General features: G+C 64.9%; 1 protein-coding gene across 1 annotated transcript; it reads right to left on the bottom strand.

Annotated features, from left to right (window-relative positions):
• Positions 1–73: 73 nt before the first annotated feature.
• LMNB2 (lamin B2) lies at positions 74–21,349 on the bottom strand. The gene is given in 13 exon segments (XM_058282123.2): positions 74–2,864; positions 3,447–3,563; positions 3,715–3,834; positions 4,190–4,297; positions 4,380–4,668; positions 4,783–4,936; positions 4,939–5,002; positions 5,335–5,460; positions 6,227–6,397; positions 8,723–8,848; positions 9,045–9,201; positions 14,330–14,466; positions 21,065–21,349. Coding segments are annotated over 13 exon segments (1,818 nt in total). The 5' UTR covers positions 21,272–21,349; the 3' UTR covers positions 74–2,822.
• Between the last annotated feature and the right edge of the window lie 3,144 nt (positions 21,350–24,493).

The following is a 24,493-nucleotide window of genomic DNA, read 5'->3' as shown; positions in this document are numbered from 1 at the left end:
GGCGGGGGAGGGTCCCGACCGTCCTCTTGAATGGAGGCAGAGCTTCCGGGCCCAGAGTAAACTCAAAAGGACATAAAATCAAAACGTTTATTGGAGTGTTGTACAAAAAAAAGGCTTCCAGTCATAAAATGATTACAAATCACGGGTGGGTGGGGGACCACGCGTTTGGCATGCATTGTCTCAGAAACGGCCCGCCGAAGCGCTGGGATCGGAGTGTAGACCAGCCCGTGGCTCTCGAAGCCAGATCCGCTTGCAAGTCCTGCGGATGCTCCGGAGGCTGGAGCCGCGGCCCGGGGGCTTGGAGGTCCCGGAGGAATGTCAGTCCCGACTCGGTTTTTAGGAGAAATGAACCGCCAGGGTGGAAGGAACCCAAGTCGTCATGGTTAGGGAAGTAGCTGCACCCCACAGGCCCGGGGGAAAGGCCCTTAGTGTTAACCCCAGGTGGTCGCCCCCCATCCCCACCTCCAGCCCCACATGCCCGGGGGCTGGGGGTGCCCACATCCTCCAGGACCACCATAAGAGCTTATACAAACCAGTATTTCTCTATTGTTCTAAATGGCATGAAGCTAAGCGTATTTGGGGAAAGGAACAAAGGTTTCCCAGGCCACAACCAACATTTTAAAAACCGGACCCCGCTCCACATTTCTGAGTACTTGAAAACCAGTGGCCTCATCGAACTCCCCCCCTGGGCTGCCCAGTCCTGACCAGCCCCCCCCTCCAGCTCCACCCAAGGCCACCTCAGTCGGTTGAACATGGCTGTTTGGGATGAGGGCCAGGGTGCGCAGCCAGCAGCTGCAGGCAGTGGCCCTTCCACGCATGGGGGGCCTGCCAGGCACTGGGGTGCTGGCCCACGCCCATGCTGGGGGCGGGGTGGGGAGGCCACCCCTCGGGCCCCTTCTCCTGTCCACCAACCCAGCCTGCAGGCCTTCGGCAGCCAACCAGAGGCCCAGGCTCCAGAAATGGCTCGAACCTCTGAAATTTCCATTATACTTAGGGTGGGCTGAGCCCAGCACACTTTCTACATGTCGGGCCCACCAAGAACCCCCCCTGGCTGCGGGAGCCTCTGCTGCTCTAGAACCTTCCTGCTATGGCAATGGGAAAAGGGAAGGCTGCACATGGCGGGAAGGGGGCAGGGCCTGGGCACCTGGCACCAGCAGGCCTGTCCTGAAGAGGCCTGGGAAAGGCTCAGGCACGCACCTGCCAGGGTGGGCACAGCTCTCCACTACCGGCTAGAAACGGAGCCCAGTGGTTTGGGGGCGTCTGGACTTTCACGGGGGATTCGTTCTGGTAAGGCTCAAGGGACTCAAAAGGTCTCATGGGGCTGCCGGCAGATTCTGCCCAGGCCAGTGGCTCCAGCTCCCCCCTCACCGAAAGCAATTCCCAAGGGAAGCCAGACCCGCAGGCCCTGCCGCAGCAGGCGAGGGAGCGGGCGCACGCTGGGCTGGGGAAAGGGTGCGATTCTGTCAAGACCGTCCCGCCCCGGCAGGGGGAGGCCCGCCCAGCTTACTCTGGGGCAGAACAAGTCCCATAATTAGGCTCAGTGTTGGCGTCTCTTAAGACTCGAGCTGCGCTGTCTGAAGGAAGTTTGTGGTCTGGGGGCTCAGATCTCCATGGAGACAGGCCCCCGCCCTGACGCTGGCTCCTGAGGAGAAGGGGGCTGTCAGCCTGCCCTTGGGACCCTGGCCGGAGCCCCTGAAGTGGGATCCCAGCAAGTCTGCATACTGACCAATGTAAAAAAATAAATATCCGTTAAAAAAATAACTTCTGAGTATCTACGTGGACAGGGCGACACGACAGGTTACTGCGGAAAGGGGCTGGGCAGTGGGAGCGGGGCTGGGATCTGGAACCTTCCATGGAGAAGAGCTAGTCCACACCTGCACATCTGAGAAACATGATTTCAGCAAGAAAAGTTACAGATAAAAGGTACAATACCCATAAGCACATCTACTCGAGGGACGGGGGAGCAAGTCGGGAACCAGAGAGCTCACTTCCCCCCAGCGGGGGGGCAGCCGCGTGGCTAGCTGTTCTGAACTCACGGGGTTGGTTTCTGAGGTTATAAAAACAATGGTCCCCTCACCTGGTACCCTTTCCGCGGACCTGGGTGACAAGCCTTGTTGGAGCAGCAGCTGCTCCAGGTTCTCTTCTTTCCTGCCCCAACCAGAAACCACAGAAAGGCCCGGAATAGAGGCTCAAGACACGGGGGTCAGGAAGGGAACTCTAGGAGGGCCCCCGGAATGCCCTGGGCCTGACGTGAGAGTGGGGAGTTCTGGGAGCTCTCTCGGCCCAGGCCAAGGGGCCAAAACCTTCCCGGGGGGGCTGCGCGGCTTCCGGCAGCTTCCGCTGCAGCTTCTCAGGCGCAGATGCTTGAGGGTCAGCGGAAGGAGACAACTGGTACCGACAGGCTGGTGCTCCTTGTCCTCCACCAGGCCAGACCCTGGCTTCTCAATTTGGTTTTTTAAAAGCTTTAAAAACACACACAAAACTAGCGAATTCCCAAGCAGTCCCGCGCTCTGTCCACCTGCAGCCGAGGAGGCGCGGCTCTCTCTCCCAGCCCAGGCTGCGGCTGTGGGGGGAGCCCCAGGCCCCCGGGGGGTGCCCTCCCGCCTCCCAGCCCAAGCCTCGAAGTCAACCCACTGGAACAGGGCGAAACAACCGCCTCCTGGCGTGGCGCCGAGGGACGGGCTGAGGTAACCCCCCCACACTCTGGCAGTTTGCTTAAAAATTCTCTAGAAATGTATCAAGAACTAAAGAATGTCAATGATATAAAAATAGTTTTCAGTGGCTCTGGGAGAAGACAGACGTGTGAACGACGAGTGTTCGGGTCACATCACGCGGCAGCCTCTCGAGGTGGTCCTTGGGTCCCCCTGCAAGGAAGGGAGGCGGCGGTGAGGGTGGGCACCCCTGGCCGGCCCCCCGCCCCCCAGGCCCAGGAAGGCCGGTTCCCAACAGGACGGGGCAGCAGCTTCATCTGTTCCCAGAACCTCCCGTGCCTTCACTCCCTCGGCCGTGAGGGTTACGCTGCTAGTCCCGTGTTTACACACTGCAGAAACCAGAGTGGTCTTAGAACGGGAACGGGGAACAGGGCTGGGATTCTTTCCCCACAAAAGCTGACACTGAAGTCCGAGGTGGGGCGACACGGGGCGGCAGGAGGCGCGCGGCTGAGGACAACCCACAACGCTGGGCGCCCCTCGGGGCCGCAGCCGGCTTTCCAGCGCCCACCCCCCGCGGGGGCCCCAGGCGAGCCGCCGCCGGGCCATCAGGGGCCACAGACGCTGAGTCCTCACGCCCCCACGGCCCGTTCCCTCCCGCAGCCAGGCGAGGCACGCGCACCCAGAGCCACGCCAGCCGGGGGGACGCCAGCCCGGGCCCGCGAGCGCAGCCCTCCCGTGTGCAGGCGCCCGCGCACGTCCCCTCCGCCCCGTGGTGAGCGGCTCCGGGGCCTCTACCTGCTGGTGGAAAAGATCCTCCTCTCCAAACTCCGCCTCCTCCTCTTCCTCCTCCTCCTCCTCGTGTTCATTCTCCCGCACCGCTGAGGACTGCTTCACCGTTCTCACCGCCACCTCCTGCGCGAGACGAGAGCGGTGGGCCTGCGGCATGCAGGGGCCTGCACCTGCCCCCCACGACCCCCGGTGCTGCGTGGCGTGCCTGGCCCAGGGCTGGAGCGCGCCGGGACGCGCCAGCCCAGGCCTCCCCGCCCAGAGCCCGAGGACCCACCTCTCCGTCGGCGTTGACCAGGGTGGTCCGCAAACTCTCGCCCGTGCCCCAGCTGCTCTGGCTCTTCCACACGAGCGTGGCAGGGGGGCTGTGGGCCACCCCCGCCCCAGCAGCCCACACCTGAGGGCAAGGGCCGGCCGTCAGCGTCTCATCCCGTCAGCCACCCTCGGCGGGGAGGTGGCGCGGCCGGGGTCTGCAGGGGAGCCCGCTGGGCTCCAGGTCCCGCGACCGCCACACCTCCAGCCCCGCCCTGCCACCCGGCTCCCCGGGCCTCAGCGCCACCCCAGCACGGGGCCACAACAGCACTTGTCCTCGGAGCCCGGCCCCCACTGCAGAGCAGTGTCCTGCTTTCAGGCCCGCCAGGCCCCCAGCCCCACTCCACCACCTCCCCAGCAGCCGCCGGTCTCTGTCCCCCACCCCATATTCCACCCACCCCCCACTCCCCAATCTCCCCCCACCTGCCCTCGCCACCTACCGTGACCACCTGGCCGGCCCGCAGCACGTACTTGGGCGTGAACTTGTAGGCGATCTCATCCCCTTCCAGGACCTGCCTCTTGATCTTCCAGTTCCCCAGCGACTGGTCCTGGAAGAGCCGCCCCGCGTGACGCCCGGACCGGGACTGTGGGGCGCCCCGGGGCCTCCCCGCCGGCGCGGCCACCCCTCACCTTGTCCGAGTTGTTCTTTAGCTGTACGAACTTGCCCTCCAGGTCGATCTCCTCGATGCTGACGCTGCCCGTGGCCGACGCCTGCTGGGACAGCGGGAAGCTGCCGGTGCCGCTGGCGCTGCTGCCGGTGCCCAGGCCGCTGGAGCCCGAGCCCGGGGACTCCTCCACGTCCAGCCGCTTCCTCTTGCTGCGGCCCGGGCGCCCCGCCGCGGACACGCTGCCGCTGCTGCTGCTCGAGGTGGCGCGGGAGATGGTGATCCGTGACGACGGGCTGGGCGACAGCTTCAGCCTTGGGGACGGGGACAGTGTCGGTGGCAGGCAGAGCGGCTCGCCCCCAGGCCCGCCAAGTGGAGCCCCCTCCCCGCCGCCCCTGCTCTGCCTCCCCCCGCCCCCGCCGCCCCACCTCTCCTCCTCGCCCTCCAGGAGCTTGCGGTAGGCGCTGATCTCCATGTCCAGGGCCAGCTTGACGTCCAGCAGCTCCTGGTACTCGGCCAGCTGCTGCTGCATCATGTCCCGCATCTCCGTCATCTCCCGTTCCTTGGCGTCCAGCATCTTCGGAACTTGTCCCGCTCCCCAGCCATCATCTCCTCCAGCTCCCGGATCCGGTCCTCGGCCACGCTGGCCTGGGAGGAGCGGCCAGGTGAGGCCTCTGAGACCCACGGGAAGCCTTGGCCAACCCCCCCGCGTGGCCACGGGAGCAGGCGGCAGGACAGGTCCTCCGCACAGGCCCCGGCACACGCCCTGCACCCGGCTGCGGTGGCCCCCAAAGGGCTGCTGAGCGCTGGCATGGGGCTGGCTCGGGACGGGGGGGGGGGGAGGGACAAGCACCACCAGGCATCGCCTGTGCCATGTCGCTAGGCACCTGCCTCACCTTTGAGGACACGCTGGCGGGATCCCCGCCCCTTCCCTTGCCCCGCCTGCCAGGTGGGAGGCTCTTGGGGGCATCGGGCATCACCTGTTTCTGGAGGCCGGAGAGCTGGTAGCTGAGGGACTCTACCCGCATGCGGGCTTCCTTCAGCTCCTCGCGGGCCGCGCTGGCTGCCTTGTCGTTCTGGTCGGAGCTCAGCTTGGCGGTCTCCAGCTGAGGAGAGGAAGGGGGAGAGGGAAGAGCTCCACCCAGCCCATACAGGACCCCGCCCCCAGGGCCTGATAGAGCTGCTCTAGCCACCAAGACCCCACCCACCTTGGCTTGTGTGTCTGCTCAGTCCGCCCCACCCACCCGGGCCTGATAGGTCTGCTCCAGTCTCCCAATCCTGGAAGCCCCAGCCCCGAGCCCCATCCACTCTGACCTAGTAGATCAGCCCCAGCCACCTCGCCCCCGAGGCCGCGCCCACCTTGGCCTGGTAGGTCAACTCCAGCCGCTGCACTGCCCCTGAGGCCCTGCCCACCCCAGCCTGGTAGGTCAGCTCCAGCCACCTTGCCCCATGAGGCCCCGCCCACCCTGTCCTGGTAGGTCAACTCCAGTGGCCTGGTAGGCCAGCTCCAGCCCTGAGGCCCCGCCCACCTTGGCCTGGTAGGACAGTTCCAGTCACCCCCCACCCCCGAAGCCCCACCCACCTTGGCCTGGTAGGTCAGCTCCAGCAGCCCCACCCCTAAGGCCCCGCCCACCTTGGCCTGGTAGGCCAGCTCCAGCCCTGAGGCCCTGCCCACCTTGGCCTGGTAGGTCAGCTCCAGCCACCTTGCCCCCTGAGGCCCCGCCCCCCTGTCCTGGTAGGTCAGCTCCAGCCCTGAGGCCCCGCCCACCTTGGCCTGGTAGGTCAGTTCCAGTCGCCCCACCCCCAAAGACCTGCCCACCTCAGCCTGGTAGGTCAGCTCCAGCCCCGAGGCCCCGCCCGGGCCCCGCCCACCTTGGCCTGGTAGGTCTGCTCCAGCTCCAGCTTGTACAGCCGCACTTGCTCATCGTGCTGGCCGCGCAGCTCCTCCAGCGCCTGCGCCATCTTGAAGTCGTACTCCTGCTGCCGGCTGCTGTCCACCTCCACCAGGCGGCGCTCGTGCCGCCGCCGCGTCTCGCGCACCTCCTGGGGGACAGGCCCGGCATGAACGGTCAGGCGAGGGGGCCACTGGCCCTCCCCTCCTGCAGCCCCTGATCGGATCCCTGTCCCAAGAGGGCACATGGCCAAGGATGCGCGGCAGGGAGCCCCTGGCCACTCCTTCCCAAGCCTCCCACGGACACCGCGGGAAAGTGCCAAGGCAGGAAGCCCCGGCCCAGGCCACGCCGTGGGGGGACCTCGAAAACGCCAGGCCCAGGACGTCCAGGATCGGCAGCGCCAGAGAGAAAGAGGCGCTTGCCGGGGGCTGCACGGGAGGGGGCGGGGGACGGCTCACAGGCTTCTGTTTGGGGTGACGAGAATGTTCTGGAATCGAAGGCGGTGGTTTCACATCGTTAACATGCTAAAAAACCCACTTAATGCTGCACTTTAAAACGGTGAACGTTGTGATACGTGAGTTTTCTCTCAATAAAGCTGTTACTGGAAAGTAAAGGACTGCCACCAGCCCTGGGCCTCGGGGCAGCGTGGACACGCCAGCAATGGTGGTGCCTGGACCGCCAGCCAAGAGCACCGCTCTGCTCTGCGGCGACTCAGAGCGGGGCCCGCTGGGCACACGTGCCTCGGGGCAGAACCGTTTCTAGAGCAAAGTGATTTCTACAAAGAGCCGACAAGCCTGGGGGCCCACGCGCCAGCCCCGCGCCAGTGCACCCTCCGTCACGGCGGCACTCACCGCTCCATGCCTGGCTGACACCGTGTCCTCCTCAGACGCCCTCGCTGCGCCCCTCAGCATTTCCCTCCAGGGCCTCTTGGCCTTCTCCCTCAGGGGCCACGCTGAGGAGCCTCTGCTGGCTTCCCTCGCAGGTCCCCTCGCAGGACCCCTCACGAGCTCCCGCGCAGCTCCCTGCGCAGGTTCCCGTGCACCTTCACCTTCCCTCACGGGCCCCCGCGCGGCGGCCTCCACAACTCGCTCCACGGGCTGCCTCCTGGGTCTCTTTGCAGGTCCCCTCGCAGGTCCCCTCACGGCTCCCTGCACGGGCTCCCCTGCATCTCCCCTCACAGACTCCTTCACAGCTCCCCTCGCGGCTCTCTTCACAGATTTCCTCACGGCTCCCCTCTCGGCTCCCTCCACAGGTCCCCTCGCATCTTCCCTCGCAGCTCTCTTCACAGGTCCCCTCCCAGGCCCCTCCACAGGTCTCCTCACAGCTTCCCTCAAAGCCGCATCCAGAGGTCCCGGCACGGGTTCCCTCGCATCTTCCCTCACGGCTCCCTCCACAGGTCCCGGCACTGGTCCCCTCTCATCTTCCCTCGCAGCTCCCGTCACAGGTCCCCTCATGGCTTCTTTCACGGCTCCCATCACAGGGCCCCCCACAGCCTCCCTCACGGCTCCCTCCACGGGTCCCGGCACTGGTCCGCTCGCATCTTCCCTCGCAGCTCCCGTCACAGGTCCCCTCATGGCTTCTTTCACGGCTCCCGCCACAGGGCCCCCCACAGCCTCCCTCACGGCTCCCTCCACAGGTCCCGGCACTGGTCCGCTCGCATCTTCCCTTGCGGCTCCCGTCACGGGCGCCGTCCTGCGTCTCTTCACCGGTTTCCTCACATCGTCCCTCGCATCTCTGCTCACAGGCCCCGCCGTGGCCTCCCCCCCGGTGGCCCCCGCCAGGCCCAGCTGGGAGCGGCAGCTCTGCCGTGCCAGCATCCTGCGGGCTGGCGGCTCTGCCTGCGCCGGAGGCGCACTGGCGGGCGGGCCCGGGGCTCTGTCCTGGGCCCCTGGGCGGTGACCACACAGGGGGCTCTGTGACACGTGGCGGGGGAGGGGCCCGGCGGGGGGCCGAGCTGGGGGGCCGCGGGCCCGTGCTGGTCCCTCCTCCCAGAGCCCAGGAGCACCCGCCCTGCCGGCTGGGGACCCCAGCCACTGCCCGCCACACTCCCAGGGGCCCAGCGACCAGGACGGGGGAGAAAGGAGGCCCAGAGCCCTGGGGAGCAGGTGGTCTCCCCCGCCCCGACAGGGGGGCCCCTACCGCGGCTGCATGGCAGCCCCCCAGCGAGACGAGTCCCCGTGCCGGGCCTGGAACCCGTCTGACCTTAGCTGGACAGGGGGTCTCCGCAGACAGGATTTAGTGACGGGTCTCAAGACAAGGTCAGGTGGGCTCGCCGGGTGGGCCCCAAACCCCACGGCACTGTCCTTGGCGGGACAGTGACGAGAGCGAGCGAGCGGGCAGGCCATGTGACGACAGAGGCAGCCACGAGCCGGGGCCCGCCGGGGCGCCTGGCGCCGAGAAGGCCAGGCGGCAGCCTCCCCTGCGCCCGCGAGGCGCGCAGCTGACCTCGGACCCGCGGCCGCCCCGGGACACCCACCTCCTCGAACACGTTCTTGCGGAAGTCGAGCTCCTCCTGCAGGCTCTGGCAGCGGTTCTCCAGGTCCACACGCATCAGCGTCTCCTTCTCCAGCTGCTTTTTGGCCACTGCGTGGCCGTCCTCGGCCTGAGAGACACGGGAGTAAAGGGGCGACCGTGTCGGCTGGGCCCGCGCCCAGTTCTCTGGCAGCCCCCGGCGCCAGGGGCTTCAGACCGCTGGCACTCGCGCCCCGGGCACGCCCCCGCCCCCCGCCCCGATGCCCGGCTCGGCCACACCGCGAGGCTTCCCGGGGCCGGCGGGGAGGGGAGGCGCCGGCGCCCACCTTGGCCAGCTGCGCCCGCAGCTCGGCCACGTCGCTCTCCAGGCTGCGCTTGTCACTGAGGGCCGCGGCCAGCTCCGCCTCGCTCCGGTGAAACAGCGACTCCAGGTCCTTCACGCGGCCCTGTGCCACCGTGAGCTCGCCCTCCCTCTTCTTGGAGCTGAAAGCCAAGAGGGCCGGTGGGCCGGGGAGGCCAAGCCCCGGGCGGGGGGCGGGGGGCTTGGGGAGGCGTGCCGAGGCCCCACGTGTCACAAGGGGGCTGAACGCCCTGACACCTCGGGGCAACGCCGCCGCGCCCACGGGCAGGTGGGCTCCGAGCCCCGAGCCCCGTGGCTGGGCAGGCACAGGGGCCGCGGGGCCTTCGCTCCTCTCCTGTGCCTTCTGGGCACGGAAGGGATCGCTCCGGGGGGATTCGGGTGTGGGAAAAGCCAAGTATAACTCGTAGTTACAGATGACAACCCTTGGCCTTGGAATGGATGCGCTCGTTGGAAACAGGCGTAAACTACTGCAGGTGGGCTCTGCCTACATCCCAACCGACTGTTTGGCTTAAAAGATTAAATACTGAAAACAACGTTCAGGCTCCTGAACACGCAATGAAGAATATCGTGGACCCAAGGCCCTAGAACATAGCGAAGCGTAATTCTAGACCTTCTTGGAGGGAAGCGGACTTGGTCCAGTGGTTAGGGCGTCCGCCTACCACATGGGAGGTCCGCGGTTCAAACCCCGGGCCTCCCTGACCCATGTGGAGCTGGCCCATGCGCAGTGCTGATGCGCGCAAGGAGTGCCCTGCCACGCAGGGGTGTCCCCCGCGTAGGGGAGCCCCACGCGCAAGGAGTGCGCCCCGTAAGGAGAGCCGGCCAGCACGAAAGAAAGTGCAGCCTGCCCAGGAATGGAGCCGCACACACGGAGAGCTGACGCACAAGATGACACAACAGAAGGAAACGCAGATTCCCAGTGCCGCTGATGAGGAAAGAAGCAGACACGGGAACAGGCAGCGAGTGGACACAGAGCAGACAACTGGGATGGGGGAGGGGAGAAAAATAAATGAAAAATAAATCTTAAAAAAAAAAATAAAAACATGGGGAAAAAAAAAAAACCACGGACCTGACAGAGGGGACATGGAGGTGACGCAGAAAAATGAGCCATTTCTGCCAGGGCCCAGGGTAGGGCATGCCAGCAGGTTCCAGAGCAGCCAAGAGGCCACGGCGACTGGAGCAGCTACGGCCAGGTAGGAAATCCCTAAACCACAGAATAAAAGCACAGGGTCCCGCAGAACCCCACGCGTGGCCCCCAGCCGGAGGCACCGGCGGCTCTCACTCCAGCGCAGCCAGAAGGCCAGAAGGCACCAGAGCAGAGTCCTTGGCTGTATAAATAATTCCTGGGGGGGGGGAGAGAAATAAATACATAAATCCTAAAAAAAAAAAAAAAAATTCCTGGGGGTTATGCAAGAGAATCTGGCTTCCTAAGGCCTCTCGGTGGCTACGTGCATTTTTTAAAAAATTTATCCAAGAAATTTTCTATTTTGAAATAATTTTGAACTTAAGGACTGTTGCAAAAATAAGACAATGACGAGAACGCCAAAGTACTCCCTACCCAGATAACGGACTTTTTTTTTTTTTTTTTGCTACTTGCATTTTTTAACATCAGAGAGTTTGGGGCATAAATTTACTGAGGAAAACAATGTATGTACCTCTCGGGAAGCCGACGCTGTTTGGGATTGTTAGGGGCTGGATTGTGTCCCCCGCCAAAAAGGGGGCCTTTGAGGATGCTGGTAATTAAGGAGAGGCCGCCCTGTCCTGGGGTGGGCGCTCATCCAGCACGCCTGCCGCCGAGTAAGCAGAAGACTGGGACAGGCCAGGAGAGCGCGCGACGGCGAGTGCCGGCAGCAGCGAGGGCCGCGGGGGCGCCGGCTCCCCGCCGGCACCAGGGAGACGCACAGGACGGGTTCTCTCCTGGAGCGGGCGCGGGCGCGGCCCTGCCGACACCTCAGCTTCAGACTGAAGCCTAAGATGAAGAGCTCCTGCTTCCGCCAACCCATCCGTGGCCGTGTGACAGCAGGCCTGGCACCCCGAGGCGGGATCACAGAAGCAACGCGGACAGGAGAGGCCTCGGGCGTAACTGCACGTGGCGACTGCTCGGCGAGACGCGACAGGGAAACCCTGATACCGAGTGCAACTTCTCCAGCAGACGCAGCTCCTGTAAATGCCCCTCTTGAAACCAGCTCGGGCTACGGAACGTGCTCACGTCTACACTAACAGCAAACAGCAGAGGTGGGACTTGAACCCGGGTCTGTTGGGCGCAGGTCATTCCCGCTCCCTGCTGCCTCAGTTTCTCCAAGAGAAAACTTTCCCATAGCAGCAGCAATTTGCATAACCCCGAAAATAACTTAAATGAATGTCTGAGGAAAAACTACATAAATTTAAGATTGTAATTATACTGTAATTACTGTCCCCCAAAATTCACAAGATTTCTTGGAAAATCTGCTATTAGAAGTGAATATTTGCTCCAGAAAGCTAGCAATTGTGGTCAGTGGTAGACTACGCTATATTGTGCTTCGTTACAATGACATTGGGACCTCCAGGTGTATTTGCATATTTGTATCTACTGAGCTGACACAAAGGTGATTCTGTATGGGATTAAGTCGAAAATAACAGCACGCTTTGACTCCACACCCTTCTCACTGAATTTCACAGGAAAAGACTACGACCTGTTCTTTCGGGTTTTAGGTACGTAACTATTGTCCAGGAAGGAACAACCGTTTCTTGAAAACCTACAGGGCCTGGCCCCATCACACTCCGTCCACTTGCTGATTTAACCCACGACACTGAGCACGCCAGCCGGGCAGGCGGTCCTGCTCACTCACGGTAACGCTCCACAGCGTTCTGCGGAGCCGCCACGAATGCTGAGCCAGCGCGTGCTGCCCCGCGGCCCCTTGGTCCTGGGAATCCGGGTGCGGGTCCCGCGAGCCTCGGGCCACTCCCTTCTCATCAACAGATCGACAGCCTCGTTCCTTGTGTGTCTGCCTGAAGACGCTTTAACATACGCTGCGACGCTAACACTGACCCCGCAGCCGACTACCAAAGCTGAGGCCGGGCTGGAGCGGCGGCTTCTCCGACACGTGGACTTCCTCCACGGGGCCCCGCGCAGCCCTCTTGCGCTTAGGAAGGCTGGATGGCACCTCGGCACTACGCTTGGGGCCATTTTAAAGAGCGAAGCCCCACCCACGGAAAGCACAAAAATGTGCAAACGGTGGCGCCCGATGGGCCACAGAACAGTCACTTGCTGACAGCCTGAGAGCTGAAGCAACAGGACGTCGCCGCGCTCGCCCTGGGAACACGTGCGGCAGAAGACGTGGGCACGGGTCATTCTCGAGCACGCCCGCCAAGGACTGCCCAAGCACCAAGTCGCCTTTGAGGGGGCTACAAACAAACCCTGGCAAGTCGGCGGATTCACAAAGCCGGAACCCACGCGTGATGGGGACCGACGACACAGAGAGGACTTCTCACCCAGCTGTGAGGGGACGCGGCGAGATGGAGCCTTTCAGATGTGTTCGTTTAAAGCTTTAAAAATTGGGACAGTTCTCTTTGCACGTGGGGCAAGTCTTCTGTCACTTGTAAACTGTGCTGCGAGAATGAGTTGTAAATAAACTTTAAAAATACTGAAAAGGGAAAGAAGCCCCTCTGGACTCTTCATCTGTCAGAAACTTTCTCCACAAATGCCCTGCCCGTGAGCCCGAGAGCAGGGCCCTCAGCTGGGGGTCGACAGCCCAGAGCCCACGGCCTGCGCTCGCCGAGGGGTGGGCCAGGGAGGGCTGGGGGCACCCTGGGCCCAGGCTGGCGGCAGGGTGCTGGGCCTGCCCGAAGGCGCCCCTCTCGGCGGCACGGGCCTCGGCGGGGCCCAGGGGGATGGAGGAGGCGACAAAGGGCCGGGTGGTAGCAGCTGCTCGCGGGGGGGCTCCGCCTGGGCCGGCGACACTGGAGTCGAGGTCCTCGGCTGGTGCTGCCACCTTCCGACACGGGGGTGACGGAGACCTCCGAGCCACCCGGGCAAGCCTTGGCGGCACTTCCCTAACTCCACGGGCCTGCCCTCGCCTCCCAGGACCCCCCAGCCCCAGCAAGCAGGACCCTGGGGGCAGGAGGGCGGCCCTTAGCTGTGGCACCTTCCCTCGGGCCTTTGGCCGCTCCCGCCAGCAGGGGGCAGCGGGCACCCAGGGAACTGGCTCCAAGGCCCAGCGGAGGGACGAGAGGATTTGGGGAGAAAGAGCGGGAAAGAGCGTTTGGACCGTTCCACCCTGGAAGGCCCGCGGACAAAAGAAAGCAGCTACTTGAAGAGGCGGAAGGGGCCTCAGACACAGCGGACAGCACTCACTCGGGCATCCGCCCGCCGCCCTGCGACGGGACTCTCTTCCTGTTTGATTTTTACAATCTACCCCCAAAGCTGGACCTGAGCCAGGGAAGACTGCTGGAAGGCTGACGGAGAGGCCGTGCCTGACAGTGACAAGGCTGTCACCCCGAGAGGCTGCCTCAGCAAAGGCTGGGACCGGCCCCAACACTCCCAGGCGGCTCCTTAGACCGCACGGCCCAGGGGCCTGTTACGTTTTTAAAGGAAGAAGCGACCTGTGCTTTTGAAAAAGAATGTTCTCCACGTTCTCTGTGTTTTACTCCTACGGAAGACGGAAACCAATGTGCTCGGCAATTACAGGGCACCTGAGCTCGAGCCGCCTGCTCCCCCCCACCCCGCGTCCTGGGCCTGAGTCCCTCTCTGGGGGTGCTCTGAGGGCAGGAGTGAGGACAGGGAGGGCCGCAGTGGTGGGTCAGGGGCCCCGAGGGCCGCGGGGCCAAGGAGCTGCCCCAAGGGCCGCGGGGCCAAGGAGCTGCCCGCCGGAGGTCCCCGAGCCTCCGGGGCAGGCCTGCTGGGGCTGGTGGGAGGGCGGCGGCCGGTCCTCGGTGCAAGGTGGGCTCCGGGCTGGGCCGGCCCCTCCCCAGGCTACCATGCCGCTGTCCCAATCGGCCCCCGGGAGCTGCTCCCACTGCAAGTCCCCACTTGGAGCAAGTAAGGGGGGGTGCGGGCGCAGCTGGACGGCCAGGCCAGGCAGACGGGGCGCCCCCGCCCCAGATTCCAGGCACTCCCTCGCTGGCCCACAGGCAGCCGCCCAGGCCAGTGTCCGGCATCGGGGCGTCCCCGGGGCCACTCGGGTGCCTCCAGGAACCCACTGCGAAGCCTGAGGCCTTCGGAGAGCCCTGGGGCACCCCCCCCCCCGCCCCGGGCAGGAGGCCGTGACCCCTCACCTCTTGCTGGTCTCCTCCAGCTCGGCCCGCAGCTTCCCGATCTCGATCTGCAACCTGGCGCGCTCCCGGGCCGTCTCGTCCAGGACGCGGCGGGCATCGGCCAGCTCCGCCTCGTACAGCGCCTTGATCCCGCTCACCTGCAGGGAGGGCGCAGGGCGCGGGGCCATCAGACGGGGGGCGGGAGCCACCGCCCCTCCCCAAGCCCCAGGCCCACCCCGGAAGCATCGGCGCAGGGTCACTCAGGGCTGGTCACCGCCCCTCGGGCCTCGGTGTCCTCGGCCACAAGCCGGGGCTCCGCCGCACCTTCCAGGACAGCGAGGGCGGCTTAGGCGCGGGGGACGCCCGCCCCCAGGCCCCCAGGCCGGGGCTGTTGCCGTGGCCACATAGAACTTGCTCGTCCCAACTCTTTTCCTCTCCCCGGGCCTGGAACTCAGGAAACAAGAGCCGACGTCAGGGCAGCCGCGCTCGGGCAGGCCGTCCTGGGTGTGTGGGGTGGGGAGCAGCTCCCCAGACCCCCCATGCGAGGCCAGGGCCCCCCCCAGTCTTGTCCATCACATCTGCCCCCCCCAGACATCACCAGGTGTCCCTGGGGGGCAGAGTCACCCCTGATCACAAATCTGACTTTTTGTTATAAGAAATGAATGAATCTTCCAGAAAAAAGAATGAGTAGGTTACATTTTCCAAAAAATGAACGAATTTTCCAGGAAAAACAAAAGTTTCTTTCTCTGCGGGAAGTGCTGCCTCTGAGCTGCCGGGGGGTCTCAGGACGGAGGACTGGGGCGTCACCCTGACCTGGGGGTGGCCGGCCTCCCAGTGCTGTGCCTGCTCCTGCGCTCCTGGTGCTCTAACCAGCGCCACCAGCCCCTGGCACACTCCTATGCTGCCTGCAAGACCCAGCTCAGGGACGCCCTTCCTGAGAGCTCCCCGAGGAACTGACCAGCACTGAGCTCTGCCCCTGCTGCCCGCACACAGGCACCGGGCGGGGGCAGAGCTCCTGTGGGCCAGCCGGCCAGGGCGCACCTGTCCCCATGGGGCATCTGCTCGGGTATGACCCCACGCTCCCCCTCCACCAGCTGTCCAGCCAGGAAGCCCGGGCGGGTTCTGGAAGGCCAGGGCAGGCCCGGTGGCCCAGTGCCACTCTGCGGACAATGCCCGACTGAGCCTCCTGGGCACGTGCTCCAGGCCCAGCTGGCAGCGCAAGCCTTGGGGTGCATGGCAGTGCTCCCCCTTGAGGCGGCCTGCCTCGAGCCGTGTGGCTCTGGTCCCCGGGGGGTTCCCCACCAGCTCGGGCGCTGCCACCCCTGCCCTCTGCCCTCTCCCCCAGCTGCTGCCCCAGCTGCCACCTCCTGCCCTCTCGGGTGTCACCCGTCCCCCGCCTGGTCACACGCCAGCCGGGGGCACAGCTCACACAGCTGCTGGCCCCTCCATGCCCCACCCCAGCACAGCGCTGGGCCCAGAATGCGCCGAAAGGATTTGGCACCGAACCACTGAGGACACCGCAGCACGTGCTGCCAGGATGGCTGGCGCCATTTGTTTTAATAAAAGAAAGGGAAAATAAGCAGTGCTGGCGAGGATGTGGAGAGCCGGGAACGCTGGCGCCTCGCTGGTGGCAGCAGAGGCAGTGCAGCTGCTGCGGGAAACAGCCCGGCGCTTCCTGAGAGCCTCAGCAAAGCGCCCCGAAGGCCCCGCCGTGCTCCCCGGGCTGAGGACTGCGACCCCCGTCTGTGCGGGAGGCGGGCGTGCATGTGCACGTGGCACGTGGCACGGAAGCGGAGACAACCTAAGCGGGCGGTGGCAGAATGTGCCCGACCCCGCGACGGCGATGGCTCGGCCCTGAAGGGGAGCCACTGGGTCACCCCGAAAGCGCGGGGCTCGGGGGGAGAGGCCAGGCGCGGAGGCTGCCCTGCTGCCCGGTCCCGGCGCGGGGGCTGTCCCGAAGAGGCAAAGCCAGAGACAGCATTCGCGGGGCCAGGGGCTGGCGGGGACTGCAAATGGGCGCTGGGCTTCCTTGTGGGGTGATGAGAAGGTTCTGGAACTCGAGGTGACAGCTGCACCATCATGTGACTACCAAACAGCCCTGAGTTGTGTACTTTAAAAGGATGGGCCGGGAAGTTTAAAACAGGAGTGACGCTTCTTGGGAAGGGTGGCACGTGGCGATGAAGCTGGTGGAGGTGCCCGGTGCTGCGGGGGAGCGGGCTGGAGGCCCCCCGGGAAGCCGCAGCGTGCCCACAGAGCTCGGCGTCCGCTCGGACCCAAGGGGCCCTCCCGCCCCCTCCTGCAGGAAAGGACATGGGCAGGGGGGCCGGGGGAGCCGCCAAGGACGCGCCGCCGGGCAGGGTGACTGCCTGCCCCGAGCCCAGGACATGGGGGCTTCCTGGACACGGGCGTTTGGGGGGACCCTGGGCCCCCCACCACCACCACCCGGCAGCTCCAGGCGCTTCATCCTACACGCTGGAGGGGTATGGACGGGCACCCAGTCCCATTTTACAGATGGAGAAACCAAGGCATGGAACGGGAAGATGTCACCTCCCGGCTACAGCTGCCCAAGGGGCCAAGGCGGGTCTGCTGAGGGGACAGCCAGGGGATGGCCCTCCAGGTGGGCGGCTGTCACGGGCCACACCCCCCACGCCGCCCCTGGGGTAAAGCCTTGCTCACCAGGGGCGGGCAGCACCCCCAGCACAGCCGGGGGCCCTGCGAGCACACCGCGCCCCCGCCGGGTCGCCACCCAGGGGACAGGGCCGCCCACTGCCCCTCCGTCCCCCTAACATCACACCTCCTGCCCCCCAAAGCGTGGGCTCACCCAGTGCTTCCTGCACCTTCCATCACTAAGAAAGGGGCATCAGGATTCTAAACAAAAGCGAGTGCAGCGCCCTATCAGAGCAAGCAGAGGGAAAGGTCAGCGACAGAGGCCCTGTTTACTTAAGTTTCCAAGACTTTGTCCACCGCAGATTTTTTGGGCATTAATTTTGACTTTTTAAAAATCTTTATTTAAAAAAAAAATTTTTTTAGGAGGTACCGAGGGTTGACCCCAGGATCCCGTGCGTGGGAAGCAGGTGCTCAACCACTGGAGCTCCGCCAGCCCCCCAGCCGTGGGTGCTTGCTCTTACTAAGGCAGCGGAAGCGAGGGCCAGCGGCCCGGCCCACCGCAGCCCCACTGCGCGTCCGCCTTGGAAGCCTGAAATGGTTGTTACATTTTCAAACGGTGGGGGAAGCGGGGGGAGGAGTAATTCTGTGGCACCTGCAAACCAAAATCAGCCCCAGTTCTGGACTCTATAAATAAAGCTTTATTGGCGCGCAGCCACGCCTGTCTGCTTCCGACTCGCCAAAGGCCACTTTCACGTGTGTCAAGGCCACAGACGCCGAGAGCCTGGCCCTTTTTAGGAGAAGTCTGTGGAAGGTCAGATCCACCGCCAGGCCAGGATTCGGAAACCCCTGCCTAAGGCGGGATGTGGGGGGCCGGCCTCCCCGCAGGCCGGCTGGGGCGCGCGCCGGTGCCACCGCTGGGCCTCGGGTGTGGGCTCCGCCTCTTGTCCGGCTGTTTGGGGCGGCGTGCCCAGCGTGTGGAATCCCGACAAGTGCACCCGCACGTGTCGGCCTGGGCGCAGGGAGGGGCGCGCTCTAGTCACCCGAGATGGCCCCATAGACGCCGGGGCTGGGGCAGACGTCCCCTGGGGACAAAACTGCTGGCCAGGTGCCAGCTCAGGGCGCGGGAAGCCACCCTGGCACCAGCTCCTTCCACGAGGTGCCCTGGCCAAGCCCACAGAGGGGCAACGCCCCAGGCCGCATGGGACTCGGGGCAGGCGCGGCAGAGACCCGGGCCCAGGGGAGACGCCGGCCGGGTACTCCCTGACTTCCACCTGGCCGGCTCCCCATCCCCCTTCCAGGAGACCCCCCCGGGGAGGGGCGGCCACACCCTGCAGCGTGAGAAAGACCCCGCGACGCCCAGAGACGCCCCAGGAGCGAAAGTGCATTCGTGGGTGGGCGAGGGGGGCCGACCTGGCGCCCAGGGCGCAGGGGAGGGAAGCGGGACCCGGCCCTGGCACTGCTCTCGTTCCTGTTCCCAGTGTGCCTTACGCCTGCAAGATCCCGGGACATCCCTCACGGCCCCCCACGTCCCCAGCAAGCCCCTTCCACCTGGGCCCTAAGGACCTGGCAGGGTGTGCAGCAGCCCCCCGGGCCACCCCATTGGGGCTGGGGCGCCCCCTCTCAGGGCAGACTCGCCCCACCCGGAAACCTCAGGGCCCCAGGCAGAGTGCAACCTCTCCGCAGGACACACCCAGGTCCCTCCAGGTGCCGGCCATGCCCACCTGCCTGGAAGGGCTGCCCTGGGGCCCCCGCGGGGGACACCTCGGCCCGTCCTGGGCCCAGTGGGGCAGGCATGAGGCCCGCGGCCCCCGCCCCAGCTCCCCGGCACCCCATGCTGCTCTCGCACCCCAACAAGACTGAGACTCTGCAAAGTGCCAAGGAGCCGAGGAACCGGCGACCGTGCCCCCCACGGGCGGACGGGTGGGATTCGCCCTGCCCGCCCACCTTCGCACCCTCTCGGGTTGGCACTGTGCAGCGGGGCAGTGCGGCTGCTTCCTGCGCGCTCGGGGGCTGCGGTGACCCCGAGCGCCCGGAAGCCTGGCCGGGAGGTGGGACGAGAGGCCAGGCCAGGCTGGACTTTAAGAGTCGGGAGGAGTCCACCCCACTGCACAGAGGACAAAGGTGAGGGGACCCAGGGCGGGCTCGCCCCGGGACGGGGAGGACAAAGGTGGGCGGACCCAGGGCGGCTCGCCCCGGGGATGGCGGCGGCTGGGCCAGCCCCCCGCAGCGCCCACGTCCCTGGCTGCCTCCGTCACCAGCAGCCCCACGGAGGAGGCCCCGGGACGCGCACGGGCCGGGGTCTTTACCAAGGTCAGCCCCTTGCCAGCCGCCAGCACGTGGCAGTTCTGGGGCTGGGGGAGCCGAGGCTCAAGGCGCTAAGCCCCGGCTTCGGCACCCAGGCTTCGGCACCCTGCTGGGGGAACGGGGCCCCAGTCCCCCACCCAGGGGCCTGTCTCTCCCACCCCCTAACTCCCTGTACCTGCCCTTGAGTGGGGCGTGGCCAGGAGGGCTGGGGAGCTCAGGGTAGCTCCCACAAGGGACCCCCCAAACCACCGCAGGAGAGTCCCCCTCATATCCCCCTTGGGCACAGCTTCTTCTGTAGCCCCTTCTCCCTCCACCCAGAACCCCAAAACTTCTTCCCGCTGACCTCAAGATCTCACAACCACCCCCTTCGCCCCCCTCAGGGTGGGGCGAGCCAGCTCCTAGCCCCTCAGGCACTGGTGGCCCCCAGGCCCAACCAGGGGCCTCCCAAATGTCCCGTGGGACCCCCGAGCATCGAACCCACCCCCGACGCCGCGCCCCCCCACGCCAGGCCCCAGTAGGAGGTGGCGCTGATCCCCCAACCACCACCTGGCCATGGAACTCCCCGCGACTGTGCACGAGACCCCTCAAAAGTGCCAAAGAAAACGGAAACCCCGGGACCCGCCCCAGGGACCCCCGCAAAACCCTCCATCCCTCCTCAGGGTCCCCTTGAAGACCAGACACACTCCCCAAATTTTCCCCTGGACCCCCACCACCCCATCCAGACCCACTGACTCCCCCAAAACTCCCTGATCCACTCAGGGGGCATTTGGGGGGGGGTTAGCGGGCAAAAATGCCCTGGGGACTTCAGGGCCTGCTCCAGTCTGCACCCCCCACTCCAGGGGACCCCAAGATTCCCTGGGAATGCCTCGGAGAGTGGGGCCTGCTCAGCCTGCACCCGCCCCAATTCAGGGGATCCCCGAGATTCCTGGGGGATTCCTCGGGGGCCAGGGCCCACCCAGCCTGCACCCCTCTCTCGGGAAGCATCCCCGGGAACCCCTCGGAAGGCAGGGCCTGTTCAGTCTGCACCCCTCACTCAGGAGAGCCCCAAGATTTCCCTGGGGACCTCTTGGAGGGCATGGCCCGCCCAGCCTGCACCCCTCATTAGGGGAAGATTCCCTGGGGACCCCCCGGAGGGTGGGGCCTGCCCAGCCTGCACCCTGCGCCCACGGGATCCCCGAGATTTCCCTGGGGGGCCCCCAGAGGGTGGGCCCAGCCCAGCATGTACCCGTCACTTAGGGAAGATTCCCTAGGGACCCCGGAGGGCGGGGCCTGCCCAGCCTGCACCCCTCGCACACGGGATCCCCGAGATTTCCCTGGGGGGCCCCGGAGGGCGGGTCCAGCCCAGCATGCACCCCTTACTTAGGGAAAGATTACCAGGGGACCCCAGAGGGCGGGTCCTGCCCAGCCTGCACCCCGCGCCCACGGGATCCCCGAAATTTTCCTGGGGGGCCCCGGAGGGCGGGTCCAGCCCAGCCTGCACCCCTCACTTAGGGGAAGATTCCCTGGGGACCCCCGGAGGGCGGAGCCTGCTCAGCCTGCACCCCCTCATTTAGGGGAAGATTCCCTGGGGACCCCCCCGGAGGGCGGAGCCTGCTCAGCCTGCACCCCCTCACTTAGGGGAAGATTCCCTGGGGACCCCCGGAGGGCGGAGCCTGCTCAGCCTGCACCCCCTCATTTAGGGGAAGATTCCCTGGGGACCCCCCCGGAGGGCGGGGCCTGCCCAGCCTGCACCCCGGGCCCACGGGATCCCCGAGCTTGCCCCCGGGGCGCCCCGGCGCCCGGGCCCCGCCCAGCGCGCGCCCCTCGCCCCGGGGCCCCCCGGCCCGCCCCCCGGCGCCCGGGTACCTCGCGCGTGGTCACCTCCTCCTTCTCGGAGATCTTGAGCAGGAGCCGGTCGTTCTCGAGCTCGAGCGCGCGGACGCGGTCGATGTAGTGCGCGAGGCGGTCATTGAGCTCCCGCAGCTCCTCCTTCTCCTGCAGCCGCGACAGGCGCGTGGGCGACAGCGGCGTGGCGGGCCCGGCGCCCGCGCGGCTCGGCGGCGGCGCGGCCATGGCGGCGGCGGCGGGGCCTGCGCGGCTCTCGACGGCGGCCCGCGGCGCGGCGGGCTCATTCAATCCCGCGCCGCCGACTGCCAAGATGGCGCCGCTCGCCGCCCGCCCGCGCGCCGCGCGGCACCCTGGGACTTGTAGTCCGGCGCCCGGGGCGCCCGCGCGGGGCCCGCCGGGAGTCGTAGTTCCCGGGCTCCCGGCCGCGGAGGGGCGGGGTGGCGGCGCGGCCCCCCTCGGGCTCGGGGTCCCGCTCTCTTCACGCGCTTCCCGTGAACGCGCTCGCGGTGCGGGGGCGAGGTCTTCCAGGGCGATCCCCCTGGCTTCGTTAGCCCGGCCCAGCTGCTCCGTGACCTCGGGGTGCTGCCTCGTGCCTCAGTTTCTCCACTTGTGCAGCCTACCGTTTTTCCCATTAGTACTTTTTCCTATTTGAATTTTTTTTTTTTTATGATGCATAGATCACAGAGAATGTGACATTATCCCATTAGTACTTGAACCGGTGACATCTTCACAGCTTGCACACTTCCGGACCGCCCTTTTTCCAATACGTGAATATATGGTAGGCAATAAAAGACAAAATCTGTTTATGTTGTCAGTGCAGGAAAAATTCAACGTGGGGAGGTCAAGTACTGACACGTGACCTAAAAACGTCCTGCGGTTTTGTGTGATGTATCTATCTCCAAAAAAATACAATTTACGAAAATGATGAGGGTGGGGGGTGGGGAGCGGGTTATAGGGGAACCTCTCATGTTCTTTAATGCAACGTTCATTGCGATCTATGAACTTCAATTTTAAAAAGTGCAAAAATTAAAAAAGTAAAAATGACTGGGGTGATGACATCGCAACTATATGTTTTAAAAAGTCCTGCGAAGTGCAAGAAGCCAGACACAAAAGACCTCAGGCTCCAGGATGCCATTGCAATGCAACGTCCAGAAAATTCTACAGAGCAGGGGTCCTCGATTCCGGCCTTGTGCACACTTGGGGCGGGGGGGGGGACGCTGTCCTGGACCCCGCTGGGCCTTTAGCGGCACCCCGTCCTCCTCTAGTCACCGGGCGCTGGAACAAGCCCAGCCCACCCTGCATCGCCTCCTGGGGGCAGAACCCCCCGCCGGGGGATGGGGGGGCTGAGACCCACTGCCTCTCCCTCTGGAAACTGCCAAGGGTTCTTCTGCGAGATCACCCGCGGAGAATCCAGTCCCTCCAGGAGGACGCCGAGGGGGCGCGTCGGCTCGGTTCTCCACGTCTTGAAGGCAGAACACTCGCCAACGTACCCCTCTTGCAGGAAGGTCGAGGCTCGGCCTCCGTATCCCGGCCTGGCTGCGCTGTGCCTAAACGGCCTCCTCAAAAGTTACCTTGTAATAGGGACCCCCTTCGGCCTTCTTTCCTCCAAATGGTAGGAATTTAAAATAGGAAAGACGGTTGGAGGGAGCAGGTGTGGCTGGAGCGGTTGAGCACCTGCCTCCCACACAGGAGGTCCGGGGTTCGGTTCCCCGGGGCCTCCTAAAACACACACACACACACACACACAAACAACAAGAAAAAAAACCGACTCAGGGGAGCCGATGTGGCTCCGCGGTTGAGCGCCAGTTTCCCACATACCCACATCCGGAGTTTGATCCTGGCCCTGGTACCTAAAAAAAAAAGGGTTGGATAAACTGAGAAGGGTTTAAAGCAAAATTTAAAATAAATCATACGACAGGGGGCAGACTCAGAAGGAAGAAGAACTGGACTTTGGGGTCGCTTTTTCCTGCCCTCCCCCCCAAAAAAAAATTTTATCTGCCGCCCCCTCCCCATCAAAGCTCTGCCCGACCACCGCCCCGCCCCTCCCCTGCCACTCAAGCCCCGCAGGGTCCCACCCACCTCCGGCCCCCTCTTGGCTGTTAAGAGCCCCCATGCTCCCCCCAGGCTTCGCCGTGCCCTTCCTCCGCCCGGATGCTGTTCCCCTCCCCGCGGGCCTGGGTCTTCAGTCCCTCCAATGTACACCAGGGTCCCCGCCCTCCTTTCTCAGAGCTGGGCGGGGTCTCGGAGGACCCCAGCCCGGGACGGGGGCGGGGGGTGCTGGACTCCAAGTCCCAGCAAGCCCCGCGCTGCCCCGTGGGTGGGGCCCGGGCAATTTTCAAATTTTGGCGCTTAGCGGGCGGGGCTGTGACAGCTCTTACCCCGGCACCCCCACCCCGCGTCTCCCTTCCGGAACACCCGACCCGCCCCCCCTCCGCGGGCTCCCGGGCTCGGGAAACTGAGGCTCGGGGAGGTTTGGGGACCTGTCCGGAGACCCCAGTGGGAGTGGAATTCGAACGCGGGACCTTGTGCAGCTGGACAGTTGAGGGCCAATTCTGATCCGCTTTGGGGGCAGATGGGGGGGACCCTGGGCGACCAGGCCCCGCCCCCGGGGCGGTCCTGCCGGGCGGGTCCCTCAACCCACCCCAGTCCGCGCCAGATTTCGAAAAATCTCATCCCAACGGCTGCCTCTGGCTCCCGGCCCCGGATCCTGAATTCCGGAAACTGGATCTCCCGGAGCCCGGATTCCAGAGCCTGGAGGCGGAACCTGGGGTTTAAGCTCAGAATTCCAGAACCCGGAGCCCCAACCCTGCATCCCAACTGAAATCCAGGCAGTAAGAAGATCCGGGGGGCCTGGTGGCCCACAGCTGTTTGTCAGACCTGTGAAGAGAGTCATGAAATCCAAGGCATTGGTGGCGACCTATTTTGTGTAAAGAGTATTCTAGACCCCCTGGCTGCAGCAGGAATCAAAACAGGTCTGCCCTTTGGGGAGCCAACATAGCAGGGAGGGGCCAAGGAAAACAATCAGACTTACCAAATGAGTAAGTTAATGGTATCGTACAGAAAGCCGGCAGTCGGCTTAGGGATGTATTTGGGACCCCTCGGAGAAGGGGGCATTTGAGCAAGGACTTGAAGAGACTGGGGAGATGAGCCACGTGGGTGGGGGCCATTCCCGGGGATGGGAATGAAGGAGCAAGCCGGTCTGGTGCAGGAGGCAGATGTTAAGCAAGGGAGCACGTATGTAACATACCACAAGTGTCCTAGTTAGCTCTTGCTGTGTAACAAATATCCCCCATCATAGTGACTTCAAACCACTCCTGGGGAACAGATGTAGCTCAAGTGGTTGAGTGCCTGCTTCCCACGTACAAGGTCCCGGGTTCAATGCCCAGTTCCTCCTAAAAACAAGCAAACCGAAAACGCCCACTCTCACTGGGGAGCAGATATAGCTCA

This window comes from Dasypus novemcinctus, chromosome 19 (assembly GCF_030445035.2).
Source record: "Dasypus novemcinctus isolate mDasNov1 chromosome 19, mDasNov1.1.hap2, whole genome shotgun sequence".
Classification (NCBI taxonomy): Eukaryota; Metazoa; Chordata; class Mammalia; order Cingulata; family Dasypodidae; genus Dasypus; species Dasypus novemcinctus.
The sequence above is the reverse complement of the archived record's forward strand: the minus strand, read 5'-3'. Positions and strand labels throughout refer to the sequence as shown.